At 39.8% G+C, this 16859-nt stretch overlaps 2 protein-coding genes across 2 annotated transcripts in view; one reads left to right on the top strand and one right to left on the bottom strand.

Annotated features, from left to right (window-relative positions):
- Positions 1 to 6188, bottom strand: part of TMC1 (transmembrane channel like 1) — a 397602-nt gene extending 391414 nt beyond the window's left edge. Inside the window, exon 1 of the mRNA XM_060102312.1 lies at positions 5411 to 6188. The gene's annotated coding sequence lies outside the window, so the exon portion shown is untranslated. The remainder of the gene's footprint in view (positions 1 to 5410) is intronic.
- A 519-nt stretch (positions 6189 to 6707) lies between these two features.
- Positions 6708 to 16435, top strand: ZFAND5 (zinc finger AN1-type containing 5). Its single transcript, XM_060102314.1, has 6 exons — positions 6708 to 6790; positions 11231 to 11388; positions 11818 to 11929; positions 12574 to 12677; positions 15396 to 15521; positions 16200 to 16435. The coding sequence occupies exons 2-6, from the start codon at positions 11238 to 11240 to the stop codon at positions 16346 to 16348; spliced, it is 642 nt and encodes a 213-aa protein (XP_059958297.1). The 5' UTR covers positions 6708 to 6790; positions 11231 to 11237; the 3' UTR covers positions 16349 to 16435.
- Positions 16436 to 16859: the final 424 nt, after the last annotated feature.

Below are 16859 nucleotides of genomic sequence, written 5' to 3'. Positions count from 1 at the left end.
CTAAGGATTATCTTTGGGAAGAGGAGAATGAGTTGGGGGTTGCTTGAACAGGAGATTCATTTTTATGTTAAAATCGTGTGCTGCTTGAAATTTATTCTCCGAAGAGAATATATTCATATATTATTAATACTTTGTAATTTTTTACATAGCATAATAAAACAGATGTAGAATAGAATTCCACCCCAAAATTCTTTTGTTATTTTCTCCCTCTTCTTTTTCCTTCATCCTCAAGATACCTCCAAAATAGGAAAACAAATTTGCTGTAAATGGCAAAGCATCCAAGTTACTGCAGATGAGGTGTATGGCATATAATTCACTAACTGATAATGAGAGTTGACAATAGTAAAGAGCCCACAAAATTATACTCAAGTACAAATTGAAAGAAATAGCCACCCTGTTGAATATGTTTAGCAATAAGTTCTAAAAAATTGATGGTTGTTTTTAACCAATGGCACCTTAATAGTCATAGAATACATTTAAATGGAAGACTTAAGTTATGTTTTTCTGAGGTCTTTGCAAACTAGATAATGGTAATTATCGGGATTAAATCTTGTATCACGATTTTAGGGAGGTTGGGATGTGTTACACTGTGTGAGCACATCCTTTCGTAGCATTAGCGGTATCAGCGCATAACCTGAATGCTGAAGATGCTGTCTAGAAGACTTCTGTGCTGGGTGGACAGCTGAAGAGGACCCTCTAAAAGTTTGTAACTATGACTAGTTTAGGAAAAGTATTATTGCATTGGAAAGGACTTGAGCCTCAAAGACTGACCTGGGTTTGACTTCACTCTTCAATAACAACTATATGATTTGAGATATATTACTTATCTCCTTGTACCTCTGCCCTACCTCTGTCAAAAAGCATAATAATCACTACTTCAAAGGATTATTGTAAAAATTAGAAATAAGGTATATAAAAGCACAAAGTAAATACTAAATATATTTGCCTGAAACTTATATAGTTCCTTTAATCCGTATGCAGTTACACTGTTGTACTGGTTTTCATTTTTTTAAATAATTTATTATGAATTTGTGGCTTTTTACCCTTTTTTAAAATTCTACCTTAACTATAAGGTCAAGTGATTACAAAAGAATAAAGCTTTTAAAAACAGTTAATGAACAGAAATTTACTCATTCAAATATGCACTCAAAGAAATCATGGGGTCTTATAATTGCCAGGGGCTGAAGAAGTCATCTGGTTGAATCTAACTCCGATTGCATGAATCCTTTATTTCATACTCTACTCCTGAAGGCTTCTCAAAAAGAAGCATGTTTCTTAACCTCTAAGCCAGAAAAAAATGGCGGGAGAGAAGTCTTTTTGAAAGGAAGAGCTGGACTAGAAGAGAAGCCACAAGTGTACCTGGAGTATCAGCACCTACCTCTTTCTAGCAGAACCATGGCACCAGGTGACAGCATTTACATCTATGGAAGTGATTGAAATCGCTCTGAGAGTATGTGCAGTAGAGAAACAAAGAGTGCTTGGGTGCTAGACTTAAGGAATGCCACATTTAGAAGTTGGATAGAGAGCTTAGAACCAGCAAATGAGACTTAGGAGTTGCCTGTTAGGTTGTAAGAAACTATCTAATCAGAGTTTCTATTAAGGTCACAGTTTTGGGTGAGATGAGTGATATACAAGATATACAAGTGTGGTTCACATTATAACAGGAAATATAATTATGATGTAAATTAAAAAAGGAAATGCTCCTGGAGAGGCAGCAGAACACTGAACCAAGGGACAGAAGACTAGAGTTAAATTCCCAGCTCTGACTCTTACTAGATGTATGACATTGGACAGGACACATGAGTTTGCCCTGAGCCTCAGTCAACTCCTCTGCAAAAGGAGAGATGATAATATCTATCTCAGTGGACTGTTGTAAGAGTTCATTGAATTAATGTATTCGAATATACACGGTAAATGAAAAAATGTTACACAAACTCTCCTTCTAGAACTTACATTCTTCCAGGACGAGGGCCCACCCTACCCATCTCTCTCCTACCAGTCTTCTGATTGAATCCTGACCTCCCTGATGGTATCTACCTGCTTTCTGTGATATTTTTCTGTTGCCTGACAGCTAGGGCCTTCTGCCAATTGCCACTGCCCCAGCTCTGTACCATTCTAGTTGCTGTGGGGCACTCGCCAAATCACTGACCCCATTCCTGACTGTCTTTCTGGCCCAGCCACCACCTATGAGCCCAAGTTATGACATGCTCCAAAGTGTTGTTTCAGAGCCAACCCCACATACAACTACTGAGATTCAAATCACACACTTAACATCTATACCTAGATTGCTTGTTCAGTCACAAAGATTTCCTAAAGTTCTTGAGACCAAAGTACCTTGTGTCTTACAAAGGTGATATCCACAGCAATACATATATATATATATACACACACACACATAGATATTCATCAATTTCCTTCACCTTAAGTTCTTAATGTGCATAAATAATAAAGGCTTTTGTTCATTTAAATAGTTGTAAAAATTGTTTATGGTTATGATGAAAATATCTGGATTGTGTCTAAAAGTCTTCTCTAATTAGGTAAGCCATTCATGCCATTTATTTGTAGATTCTTTGATCAAGTTGTTTTCACTGAAAATAAGTATGGCTTTAACACTATCAAAAGGTCTACAAAGTAATTAAATTGTTACTTGTTTTATCATTTCCCTGGGGAAAAATACTCAGCCAGTCACTTGTTGAGCTAGGTCTAAAACCAATCCATTATTGGACTCACTGATATTTTAATTATTATTTAATTACTAATTATTAGAGGAAAATTTTTTAAATAATGGGATGTTCTACTCTTATTTTTTTAATTAGTTGATTTGCTCTAAATATAATATTATATCCTTTCAGCCAATCATTTTGAAAATAATAAAAATACAATTGAATATTGTTACCTTGACCTTTGAGATCTGGGAAGGGGATAAAGAAGGAGAGAGAAGAAGGGTACTACGTGAACATCAAATGACACCTAACGGTTTTTAAAACCCCAGCAAAGACTTTGTGCTTCACCAAGCTCTACTCAAGCACAGAGAAAAAATGTAATACACATGACAGGGTGTTACAATCATGCCATACATAGAAGTAATTCTTATTCCATAATGGAAAGCTCCATGTCAAACTAAAATAACTCCAGGTCTTTTATATTTTACAGTGGACTAATAACCTCTATTTCTATTTTTAAAAGATGTCAGTTTTCTACTTTCTAAGAAATTGAATTAATTTGCTCTTCTCCATTATCAATCCCCTTTTTGGCTCATCCCTAGATTACAAAGAAAAACATAAGTGAACTTGTAATGACTTTACCTGAATTCTTAAGCAGAATACAAACTGTTCCAACTTTCTCATATGACATGCCAGTTTGCTATAGTTAACTACTTTAAGGAAATAAGCCTAGTTCCACTGGTGATGGAGATGACTGGCAATGGAACTCAGATTTGGGCGAGTTTTCAGCATCCACTGTCATTGGTTATGTGCTCCCGTAGCATTCTGTACCTTTCTTTCAAAATATTTACCAGCTCATTACATATTTGCATGATAATATTGTTAACGTCCTTCTCCCTCATATGACAGTAAGATCCACGAGAACAAGGGTAAGATCAATTTTTTCCCACCAATGTATATTCCAGCACCCAGTTTAGTGGGTATCTAGAATGTAGCAAGTGTGCAAAACATTTTTATGGAAAAAATGAATTTAAAAAATTGAGTTAGTATTATTTTCAAGGAGTATTTAGGAATGGATCAGTACCAGTCACTTGGTATGTTCCATGTAATGAAATTCTACAAAAGGTGTTTTTTGAACAATCAATAACACCACATTTCGAGCACACACCGCTTTCTCTGGTATTTTTTGCAGAGGCTGGTTTTAACCTTCTCTGATGACCATGGTGACAGCGCTTTTGCATACTATATTAAGAGCATCCTGCTATATATTTTGTGTTCTATAGTTTGTCTTTACAGGCCAACTAAAAATTTAGGACACCAAAACAAAAACAAAAATACTCCTTAGAAGCATATCCCCTAATCTGTTACACCAGAAATATGAGAAAAAAAATTTTTTTTAACTTTTTCCCTTCACATGGTGTGAACATGTGAGAGATCTCATTGAGAGATCTCTTACAGCATGGTGGAGTAAGTCAATGGTTCTCAAACTTCAGCGTGTATCAGAATCACATGGAGAACCTGTTAAAACACAGATCACTGGACAAACCCTCAGAGTTTGTGATTCCGTAGATCTGGTGTGGGGGCCTGAGAATCTGTATTTCTAACAAGTGCCCAGGTGATGCTGATGCTGCTGGTCTGGGGACCACACTTGGAGAACGACTAGTGTAGGTGCTGGAAGGGTAACCTGCTAAAACTAGGTTCAATACCAGGTATATTCCTGGTTGAAACAGTCTCATAGAGAAAATTATAAATGGTTGGTAGAGAAGACAAACTATCAGAAGGGGCTACATATTATGCAATACATTATTAAATAACCAGCTTGCCTTATTACTTAGCTGGGTTTTTTTTTTCAATTTCACTCCTTCAGGAATTATCTTGTTTCAATTTTTAGTAACTAAAATGGGAGGAGGGGGAAATCTCTAAGTTATTTTTGTCCTCAGTAAGAACCGCCTCCATTGATTCCCTGTCCTTTAGTGCCTCAAGGAGTCACTTACCCTCTTTAGTCATTATTCACTTAACTGTAAAAAATGGATATATAGGACCTATCTCAGTGAATTGCTGTGAGGATTAAATGAAACCCTAAATGAAAAATACTTAGCCCCCAAAATGGTCTGTAAATGGTAGCTGCTATATTTTTACTAATTTGTCTACCCACTAAAGAAAGTAAATTTCAATGGTCCTGGGACCAGTGTCTGAAACTATCAATACTTATATTTCTAACACTTTAATTGCCTACAGCAATAACTCTAAATTATAAAGAAAAATGTTCAGTTATGTTCTAGGGATTCTACTTACTGTGGCAGACAACTGTTTGATTTGGAAATTTTGGCACAGGGCAACAGGACAGCATTCTCCCAAATACACAAAATTATAAAGAAGAATCACCTGGAGTACTACTTAAATATTCAAGTTCCTGAGCTCCACCCCAGACTACCAAAACTATCTCCAGGGGAAAGGCCTAGGTGATTATTTAAAAGTAAGCAATTACTCCAGGTGATTTTTCTGATCACCAAGTTTGGGAAGCAACGAAGGGACCTCTCACTCCAGTCTAATGGTGGCTATTTGAAGCCCTAAACATCGTTTCTATTTATTCATTAGGCCACTGTTTACTAGGAAATTTCCTAAGTCCCTTCTGTCTTACTACTTGTGTTTTTTGAGTTGAACTAAAGTCACCTGGAGAGGCCAGCTGCAAGTGGGTTTTTTTGTTGGTGCTTTGAAAAGCTTCTCAGTGTTTTTAGTTAACTCACCCTTTCAAACTAGTCGGGGCCTGTGCCTCATTTTTGAGTTGCCCCCTTTTGAACTTACTCCTGCAACGTCTCCTTTTTGATCTCTCCCTCGGGTCTAGCTTGTTTGTTCCTTAACTTCATCTTGGGTAGAACATTTGGTGCTTTCCCAGTTCACGAGGCTCTGCTGGAATAGTCCATTTCCAGGGATTTTACAGGCTGGCCGAAACAGTTTGCTCAGAACAGTGTCGCCGGGGCCGAAGACGGGCAGCAAGTCGGCGGAGCACTTCCTGACTCTGCACAACCAGCCGTGACCTTGGGCGAGCGAGCGAGCGCCGCCCGCCCCGCTCCTTCCCGGGAGCATCAGGGCAATGCTCAGGCTGGACTTTAGAACTGAAGCGGAGTGTGAGGCAACCGGACGGGGGAAACTTCATAAACAGGCGAGAAGACCCAGAAGCTAAACAGCAGTTCATTTTCTCTTCTCGAGCCGAATCCTTCTAACACGTTCTTGTTGGGTGGGGAAGGGGTGGCGAGTAAGGAGGAAAGGGAAATGTCTGCCAAAGGCTTTAGACAAAGCGTGAGAACTCAGATGGCTAAAAGTCGGCTTGACTGAGAAAATCGGAAGCAGAGAGGCTGAAGGCGGACAATCGGGTTAAAAATAGAAACGCATCCTCCACAGGACTACTTCTTTCCAACTCCACCCTGGGGCCGGCAGTCGAGTCACTGAGTCGGCTCCGCGCGCTCAGGCTCGGCCCCGCCTCCCCGGCCAGGCGACTGGAGGCGGAGGCGCGGCGTCGAGCACGTGACGTCAACGCGCTCCCCGCCGCCGCCGCCGTCGGGGTTTTCGCTGACGCACAGACCCCGCACCCCCCCCCCCCGCCTTTCCTTCACTGCCTGAGCGCCGGCTGGAGAGGACGCGTCAGTCGATCTCTGTTTGGGGTTCGTCGTTCCCTGGAGCCGCACACCTTCCCCGGCAGTAGCAAAGCGACGGAGAGCGCCATCCGCGGGCCCTTGCGGCGCCCAGGCCTAGCTGCGCGCTCCCCGCTCGCCCTCGGAGTCGGCCAAACCCGCCGACGGTGGAGGCGTGAGGCGACGACGGGCCGGCGCCGCGATCAGTTAGACGCCGCGGCCTTCGGCCCTCCCTCCGCCTCCTTCTCCGCCCCCCCTCGCTTCCCTCCTCCCACTTCCCGAGCTCCGGCGTGTCCCGGCCACGCTCGGTGCTGCTGCGGGAACAAAGGAAGACCCCACGGCGGCGGCGCCACCTCCGCCTGCGGCTCTGACCCGCTCCCGGCCCGCGGCGGCGGCGGCGGCGAATTCAGGGCGCCTGGCTCGCCCCTCCCTGAGGGCTCGGCCCGGTCCCACCGCGCCGGCGTCGCGCGCCAGCCCGGTTCCTGCCGCCGAAGGGTGAGTAGCACGGGGATTGGGGAGGGCGCCCGGCTACTCGTGCTCGGCCGGGGGTGGGAGTGAGGGATTCGGGCGCCGCGGGCCTCCGACGAAGGCCGAGCGGCCCGCGTATGGCGGCGTTTGTGGGAGGAGAGCCCGCCAGCCAGCTCAGGAAGCACAAAGACGGAGGCGGCATTCTGCCGTCGAGGCCGGAGGCCTGGTTCCCTGTGCCCCGGGCTCACTCGCACACTCATGGTCGGGGAAACAATGCCCGGCGTGCGGCCTCCAGGGGGTTCGAGCTCTGGGCCTCCCTCGAGTCCGTTGCGGCCGCCTTCCGCGGTGGCGCCCGCCGTGGGCGGCCAAACCCGGAAAGACAAAGAGGCGGCCGCGCCCCCAGCCCCTTGCCCACCGCACCCCCTATCTCCGCCTCCTCGTAGGGGCCGTTCAGGGTCGGTGGTCGGCGCGGGACCGGCAGGGTTAGGGGCCGGCTTGGCCTGCGGAGCTGCTGTTCTGCATGACTCAGTGGTTTTTGGAAAAGGCCCTGCAGTGCTTTCCTGAACGAGGCCTTTGCTTGAAAGGGCATGGCGGTAGGGATAGGGGACCAGTGGGACCCGAACTTATTTTAAAATCCGCTGGAACGTTGGGTGAGAGGGGTCTTCTCTGTCGTGTTTTAGTTTTACCGATGTTGCTGCGTTTCTCGCCCGAGATGCCTTTCATGAAGGAAATGGAGCACCTTCCCCTTTGTTTCGTGCATTTAGGCTGAGGAACGTGAAATTCTTTGCTCGCTTTCCACGCACTCCGTGGAGCTGTGTTTTGGGGAAAGGTCCGGGTTATCTTTATTGATTGACGGCCTTCTAATAATCTAGTCTAAGGACAAATTAGGGTAAAGTAGTATATAGGTCATAGAGCCACAGTTCTTCAGCTTGGCATTCAGGTGATTTACAGACTTTAAAAAATGTAAATGAATTTTATTTTACTCCTTATTTTTAAAAGTAGGGTTTCAGAACTGAATTGGTGAAAATACTGCAATTTCATTTTTCAAGTTTTTTTTCCTAAAAATGCCCCCCTCAAAAAGATGTTTAATTCTTCTCTGTTTTCTGTCTCTCAGGCCGGGTATTAAGCCTGAAAAGTAGCCTTTAAAATCATACTAATCTCCATTTAGCAAGAGGGAACTGAGATCTGGAGAGTAAGGGCTTGCCCAAGGTCACTGGCTTAGAGGTAGATTAGAAACTAGAACTCTGGTCTCAACTCCAGGTGGGCAGGCATTCTTAAACGTCTTTTAACATTTTGTGCACCTGAGAGAAGTAAATTCCATAGGCATAAAAGCCTTTTTTATTCATATTTGAGGCTGGAGAATTTTTCAGTTACATGCTCCTGTCTTTTTGGTTTTGATTTTCCTGTGAATTATAGGAAGCCACAAACTGTAAAATAAATAAATAAATAAATAAATACACATTTCAGCTGTAAAAACTATAAAAATAAACATTCTAGCTATACCTGATAGAGCTGACATGATGAATGCTCAAGTTTCTAGCAACTTTAAAGGTAGTAAATAATAATGGTATTGTATTTTTCTAAAATACCAGTGGGGAAACACAGTACCTAATGGCACTCATCCCCCACACCCACCTCAAAAAAAATTGCCACTAATCATGAGGATTCTTTCTGCCTAGATGCTCTTCGCTGTGCTTGGTTTTTATAAACACCCCTGACCATTTGGCTTCATGAGTGATTAATGATGCTTGCATTTTCTAGATTTAATGTGAGATCATTCCCTGTGTTAGAAAAAAACTAGCAATCTTAATGGCATCTTTTTGTTTTGTTTTCTTATATGAGCGCTGCATCCTTAATTCTTGGGGTTGTGTAGGAGTTGGCAGGCTCTGAGATAAAAATAGAAGCTGATTTCAGAGGCCTCTGTTGACTAGGCTTTATGTGAGAGCCTCCATCCCGCTCACCCTGTCACATTGCAGCCTTGTGACAGGCTGAAGCGCCCGCCCATGTGATCTAAGCTTCTGAGAAATATTAAGGCAAGCTGTGCTCTTGTGATGGCATTTAAAAGCTGGCTTTCTAGGGGGGGGAAATTTACAAGATGAGATGCCATGTAGAAGACTGATGTCCCAGTGTCTCTTGTGTTTCACAGTTTGGAGGCTATTTATCGTGACTTGAAGGTAGATGTGTTTTCTGAAGAAAGGTGGAATACTTTGCATGTGAAATCATTGGGTGAAATCCCCACCCCCATTTATATAAACAAAAGATTTTAAGAATCAGATTAATATTAATGTGGGTTGACTTTTAGGCCAATTTACTTTTAAAGCCACTGTCAGATGACACTAGAAGTTAGTGTAGCAAGTTAGCTAGCATAATTCTTAAGCTGGCTTCAAGGAATGGCCCTGCTTTTTGCGTAGGGCAAAGATTCACATACTTTGCATGGTAGGCATGCAAATAAATACACTGTTATTTGAGGCATTTTTTGCACATGTTATACTCAAAATTTTAAAAACCCAGCTGAAAGTGTTTATTAATAAACTTCCTAAGTGATGTTGAAATGTTTGCACTACCCTGATCCAAAATGAGTCAGCTAAATTCCACTTACTATTTAAAGAGATAGTGTCAACTAAATTAGTACTATTATCTGAAGTAAGTTGCAAGTATTGGTCACTTTCCATACAAGTTTGATCGGCTTGAGGTATTTTCAAGCTTGAAATATGATGGCTTTTTGCTAACAAAAGGAAAGATTACTATCATTTAGATTGTTGGAATAATTGTCAGGATTCGGGCCAGGTCAAGTTTGGTTAGTCCTCTTCCCCCCTTTTTATAATTTTGGTAAAAAGTGTTAATACTTGTTAAAACATTGCTTTTAATAACTCACTAAAGAGTGTATCCTAGTATGTGGTGGTTGGAAAAAGTAGTATGAAATTCTAGGAAGTAACAAGCTCTAGCTGAAAGTACTTTCCTGCACTTACTTGAAAAGTTCATAACTTATAAGTCACCTTCATAGTCAACATTAAGGTACAGTTAAAGGAGAATGACCAGAATTATTGCACAAAATCTCCCCTTGATAAAATGCTCTGAAATACGCTTTTGGTACATTCATACATACTTTAAAGGTGACATGGAAACCTTCCAGGTTTTAAAATTTTTTTTCTTAAATATTTATGTCTGTTAACTCAGGAAATTTTAATAAATTTAGCAAAACACTACTGTGTTTGTGCTAATTTTAAGAAGGCTTCTGGAAAAGCAAGGGTATGCTTGCTATATAAAGCTCTTTCTGGTAACCTAGCATTAAATATTAACCATTACTAAAGGTTGTGTATATTGCTTTATTTTGCCATATTGAAATTGAGCTTGGAAAGGTTTCATTATTTTCTGTCATGAGGCAGACAAGCGCTTGTTAAAAGTTTTAATAGAGCCGTTGGCTGAGAAATCTATGGCTGATAATTTGTACATTATAGGTTTCTAGGCACTGACTTTAAAGTATACTCAGACCCAGATTTCTCATGTCAAATGTAGAACAAAAGGAATTTCCTAAGCAGCTTTTTCCTAAATTCTTAAAGAACTTCACTTTTTGGTGCCAAGGGTAACAGGAAAAGCTAGATGATCTACCAGCTCTCTTTTCAGTCTTCTCTAAAGGTGTTGCAGCATTTAAAAAGTACAGATGGGGCCTCCCTGGTGGCGCAGTGGTTAAGAGTCCGCCTGCCGATGCAGGGGATACGGGTTCGTGCCCTGGTCTGGGAGGATCCCATATGCCGCGGAGCGGCTGGGCCCGTGAGCCATGGCCACTGGGCCTGCGCATCCGGAGCCTGTGCTCCGCAACGGGAGAGGCCACAACAGTGAGAGGCCCACATACCGCAAAAAGAAAAAAAAAAAAAAAAAAGTACAGATGCTCTGCCCCGTAGCAGAACCGAATTACTACAGGGCCCACATATGTTCAGATGTTAGTTTAAAGACAGCTCTAGAGCTACATCCAATATACAGCTAGTTTAAAGAACCACTAGTAGATATGAAGAGTCAGTAGTTAATTGTGATTATTTGAAATGATCTGCCTGTAATGTAGGAGAGCAGAAAGTGATTTAAAGATACCAATTGCCAAAATTGATATAAACATAATTCTGGAATCTGGAAGGGTGACCTTTTCATGAATTACAGAAACAGTGACAGGTAAAATAATACATTTTAATGTTTAATGATAGAATTTTTTTGTCCTAAAAATGTGAATTCATAATAGTTCATTGTTTATCAAGCTAAAACAGTTCCATTCATGTCCCTTGTTTTATAAAGGCAACAAAATATTCATAATTTAGCCTACTCTCTTTTAAAGATTAACACAATTTGGGGCTTTGTTAGAAACAGACTCAGTGTTTAGAAATGACAAAGGTACAATAATGACTATCATACTAATTTAGTGATTTTTTTTTTGACTACATGCTAGTTTCTAAAATTTTTGTTTTGTTTTGTTTACAGCAGAAAAATGGCTCAGGAGACTAACCAGACCCCAGGGCCCATGCTGTGTAGTACAGGATGTGGCTTTTATGGGAATCCTAGGACAAATGGAATGTGTTCTGTTTGCTACAAAGAACATCTTCAGAGGCAGCAGAATAGTGGCAGAATGAGCCCAATGGGTAAGTTGGTCCCAAGAAATAACCCATTTGAAGACCTGGTGGACAGAAAATATAGAACCAAGAGTTGGGGCCTAAGACTGAGAATGAATCCTGAAAGTCCAAGGAGAGAAGACTCGAGAAAAGCTTGAAATTTAAAGCAATAATAGCCCAAGTACTTGGAATGACTACATGAAGAATGAGTGACTGTCTACAAGCATCTTCTAGCTTTTTCATTTTCGTTTTTGAGTACATGTACTCACTGGATATGACTTTTTAATAGATATTTTTGTTGTTGTTTGGATATCACTTAAGTGTAAGATTCTGCAGCACAGTGAAAGTACTTAAGTCACTAACCTAATTAAATGCAAGTATTTGTTATTTATTAATAGTTTTGGTAATGAGTGTTTGTAGTGTTGCTTTGTTTCTTACCAATCCTTTTTTTCTAAATAGGGACAGCTAGTGGTTCCAACAGTCCTACCTCAGATTCTGCATCTGTACAAAGAGCAGATGCTAGTTTAAACAACTGTGAAGGTGCTGCTGTCAGCACATCTGAAAAATCAAGGTAAGATTAAACATTTCTGGGTTTTTATAATAATACAGGGAGGAAGTAAAGATAAATGACATAATTATGAATGTTAATAAATAATGATGTATTACATCATACATATTGCATTATAATAAGGATGTTAATACATTAGATGCCCTTGGCTTTACATGTGTTGCACAATTGGTGATTATTCCAGTGTCCTTTAATATATGATCTTGTAGGTCATTGAGTAAAGATGTGTATTAACAACGCACTTCTGAACAACCTCTCAAGGATACTGTGTTGAGAATGCTGTGCTTTTATTTCCTTGTAATGGAGGTGTAAGAATTGTAGAGAATGAGACTCTGCAGACTATATTGTAATGCCACATAAGGCATTCTGGCAAAGCTACCCCTTTTGCCCTTAAACAAATTACAGGCACAGCTAAAAATTTCTAGTTGGCTATAATAGAACATCGTAACCTATATAAATATGCAGGCTTGAATTGATGAGCCATTCATCAGATTGCTTTCCTTATTCTCATCCATCTGTGCTGGGCATCTTGTTTAGATTATTTAGCTCCATTTGATCACATTGGAAATAATGTTGAACTGACAATTTATTATCTTTCCAAGAAGTACCCTTAACATCTTTAAAAATGTTTGCTTGAACTCAAATAGAAATGTGCCTGTGGCTGCCTTGCCTGTAACTCAGCAAATGACAGAAATGAGCATTTCAAGAGAGGACAAAATAACTACCCCGAAAACAGAGGTGTCAGAGCCAGGTATGCTTTTTGTTTAATACTAGTTCAGTTCTGGATTAGGTAATACAAGAAAGGGTTGGTGGAGGGATTCTTTCCTTCCCATTGAAGGACCAAAGAGGAGAGAGAGCTATAAAATATAGGCCAAGCAAACCACTATCTTAAAAGTACCTTGAAATGTAAAATAGTCACTCTTTAATCTCTTCTCTGCCCATCCCCCCTTGCCCCTGCATCCACAAATCAGCAAAGTTTATAATACGAAGACTGAAAATGTCAAGAATTTAATGAACTGTTTACCAATATATTTTAAAAGTATCTAAATCATTAAAGAAGGTATTGTTCACAAACGGAAGAAGTTATACAGACTAAATTCCAAAGCTGTGGAGAAAAATTTAATAATCAAAAGCATTAACTATTCAGTCTTGATATTGTCAACACTTAGAAAATACTCAAGCAAAAGAACATATTAAACACTAAAAGAAACTTTTGAATTGAAGAAGTGTGGGATCCCTATGGGAGTTTAAAAACTCAGTGTGGAAAGGCATTTTGGTTTTCATTAGTTAGTGACGGAGTCTATGCTGAACTTACATAGCGCAACCAGAAGTGCTTTAATGTTGCCAGAAGATTGACTTGTTTGATTTATCTGCACTAGACCCTGGAACAATGATCTATATACTCTATGGTGCACATAGTTCATTTGATCAATTCATGATTTCTTGGTATAGTGTTGACTGAACACAATATAAAACTTTATTGTGAGAAAATAGTGTCAGTGGACATGTAATCTGCTTTGGAGGCTTGCTTTTGTACATAGCTGAGCTTATGTGAACCATATCACTCTTAATTGATACAGTTAAGATGAAAATTCTTAAGTTGGGCAGGTGAATCCATATTTGGTATTTTTAAGTAAGTTCCATCCTTATGAAAAACTGACCAAATTAGTATTTGTTCTGTTTCATTTGTTTTTGTTTTTTTAAAACACAAAATGACACTGACTTTGGAATAGTACTCTTTTGGATTAGTTCTATAGCTATTTTGTGCATTTATTATTTCTTAGTAGGCTTTCTGTAGTTCGCTGCTCTGCCTTTTCTGTATCATTTTTCTCTTCTTGACTGACCCCCGCTCCTCTTCCCTGTATGTTTTAGGAACCACTGTCCAATTTTCAGGTGTGGCCAAGGAAATAGGCTGTCACCTCCCCAGCACTATTCCACAGATTGTTCTTTACTGTTATACCATCAGGAAAAATTACATTAACGTTGCCATAGTAGATTATTAGGAATAAGTAGTAGCTAGAATATTACTGTTGGTCTAATATTAGACTGTTAATCTCACTGGATATATTACTAATGCAAATAAGTTATAAATTGGGAGGTAATTTTACAGTACTTATTAAACCAATTGGTTTGGATTTATGCTGATAGCATTAGTGTTGACCTAATGTTAATGCAGTAATTTTAGTATTGTGTATGTTAATTTGCTATTGGGGTTTGGATTAATATTAAAACTCAGCTTACAGTGCTTCTGGTTTCTCTGAGTTTTTTTTTTTTTTTTTTTTTTTTTTTTGCGGTACGTGGGCCTCTCACTGTTGTGGCCTCTTGCGGAGCACAGGCTCCGGACGCACAGGCTCAGCGGCCATGGCTCACGGGCCCAGCCGCTCCGCGGCATGTGAGATCCTCCCGGACTGGGGCGTGAACCCGTGTCCCCTGCATCGGCAGGCGGACTCTCAACCACTGCGTCACCAGGGAAGCCCTCGCTGAGTTTTATAAAAGTAGAATTAAATTTTGCTATTTTGCTTTCAATAACCTGGCGGTAATGTGAACTTTAAAACAGTAATCTGCAATTTTATCTTTATATTGACAAATTCCATTGATGTCATGAGTGAACTTAAAACTTAGATCTTTTAGGTGGAGAAACAGGGACTTTTAAAAGTAGGTCATATCTCTTACTGTCCAAATATCATACCCATTTTAGATAAGTATCACAAAGTAAATTACAGCTGTGCTCTAAAAATTCTTGTTTTGCCTCTGGAATCCTTAATAGTCTAAAATCAAAGCTTCACAAGTACTTACACTGTCCTAAAGACAACGTTGCTGATCTTTCAAGTTTTTTTTTTTTAATCCTGCAGGTTTTCTATGTAAGACAATATAAAGCACTTATTAAAATGGCACAATAATTATTGTGAAATTTTGGAATCTAAAGTTAATTAGGGGATTAATGACTTGGGTTTTACTTGTCAAAATTTATTGGGTTTATCTACACAATTTTTCTTTTTTCTATCAGAATAAAAGCGAAATGACTTTATAGCTAATTACCTCAGAAGTTGGCAACCTTATTTCCTGAGTAGTAATGAATTTGAACTGCCCTAATTTAGAAGTTTGCATTTAGGCAGTTGGAATATGGAAAAACTGAGCAGATGACCACATCTCTCAGGTCTTTAAAATTTAGAATTAGGATTTTGTTTCCCAGGACTAGAGTGAGTTTAAAGGAATTTGAGTGGAGTGATAATTTAATAAAATTTATAGGAGCAAGTGGTATTATGTTAATTGGCAAGAAATTCTCAGATTTGAAAGAAGTTCTGATATTAAAGTAGAAGATTGTATTTAAAGTACATGTTTTCAAGAAAGACTTCTTAAACATTTTCAGGAAGAATCTTACTGTTTCTCTTGTTTTCTTTTGGTCTGGTCTTAGATAATTATCAGCCAAACAATTGACAGACTTCTAATTTTTACCCTTGTTTTTCAGTTGTCACTCAGCCCAGTCCATCAGTTTCTCAGCCCAGTACTTCTCAAAGTGAAGAAAAAGCCCCTGAGTTGCCCAAACCAAAGAAGAACAGATGTTTCATGTGCAGAAAGAAAGTTGGCCTTACAGGTATTCAGGGAGCTCCTAGTTACTCCCTAAGGGACTGGTCAGTCTTACACATAAAACAAAATGCCCGACTTTCAAGAATAGAAAGTTTCCAGAGTAGACTGGAAAGAGGACAGTGAAGAGAAGTTGAGTTTGATTTCCATTGGTTTGTCTAATCATATGAAACCCTTTCCTAACTTCAGGCCTTCTGAATTACTTTCCTTTATGGGATTGATAAAAATTAATCCCTTTTGATTCTTTCCTTTGTTCTCCTGGGAAGAAGATAGCTGAATTAAATAGTAAGCACCTACTTTGAACCAGGCACAAAATGTTCTAGATGCTTTTTAATTGTTTCCTTTAAATCTCAGAACTGTATGGGGTTGTCTTTTCCTAGCGTTCACTTGAGGAAACATTACCCAGTTAACATACAGTAGGACTAGAATTTAAATTCAAATCAGCCTGACTCCAGAGCCTGTGTAATTTCTACCCTGTTTGGTACCTACAGGAGTTTATGGAAGGATAGTTACTTAAATTTCTCACCATGTCAGAGGAGGTTAAGAGCACTTTCAGTTTAAAGTGACAGACTCTTTAATGTTGCAAAGAGTCATGAAAATCTGCTTCCTTTTCTATATTGACTAATGCTTTTGTTTCTTTTAATTGCTACAAGTTCCCAAGTGACTCTACTTCCTCTTATATGTACAGGGTTTGACTGCCGGTGTGGAAATTTGTTTTGTGGACTTCACCGTTACTCTGACAAGCACAACTGTCCATATGATTACAAAGCAGAAGCTGCAGCAAAAATCAGAAAAGAGAATCCAGTTGTTGTGGCTGAAAAAATCCAGAGAATATAAATTACTACTTGTGAAGAGACTGATAACTTTGTTTTTATTTTAATATATCGTAGGAAAACATTAAAGAGCAGATGCATGGCCATTTTCCTTTGATGTTCTCCAGAGTGTTACTTTACAGTTGTCTGTCTTATAATTGATATTTAGGATGTGTGGGTATTTGTTACAGGCAGAATTGGATAGATACAGCCCTACAAAATGTATATGCCCTCCCCTGAATAAAATTGGATGAAAATCTGCACAGCAAGTTGAAAACACAGATAATAGGGACAAAATTTAGTTCCTTGTGCCAAACAAAGTACGTGAAATATCTGCATGTTTGCAGCATATCTGCCTTTGAGAATGTAATCAAGGTATAATCTCTGGCTAGTGTTATGTGCCTGTATTTTTTTTTTTTTTTAATGGTACACCAGAAAAGGACTGGCAGTCTACTTCTACCATAAACTTTACCCTGTTAATTTCCACATTTTCCTTGGAAGCAGGAAGAAAGCTATAAAGAAAGCTATCAGACCTT

This window comes from Mesoplodon densirostris, chromosome 6 (genome assembly GCF_025265405.1).
Source record: "Mesoplodon densirostris isolate mMesDen1 chromosome 6, mMesDen1 primary haplotype, whole genome shotgun sequence".
Lineage (NCBI taxonomy): Eukaryota > Metazoa > Chordata > Mammalia > Artiodactyla > Ziphiidae > Mesoplodon > Mesoplodon densirostris.
Note: the sequence above shows the minus strand (reverse complement) of the source record. Positions and strands in the feature narration are given on the sequence as shown.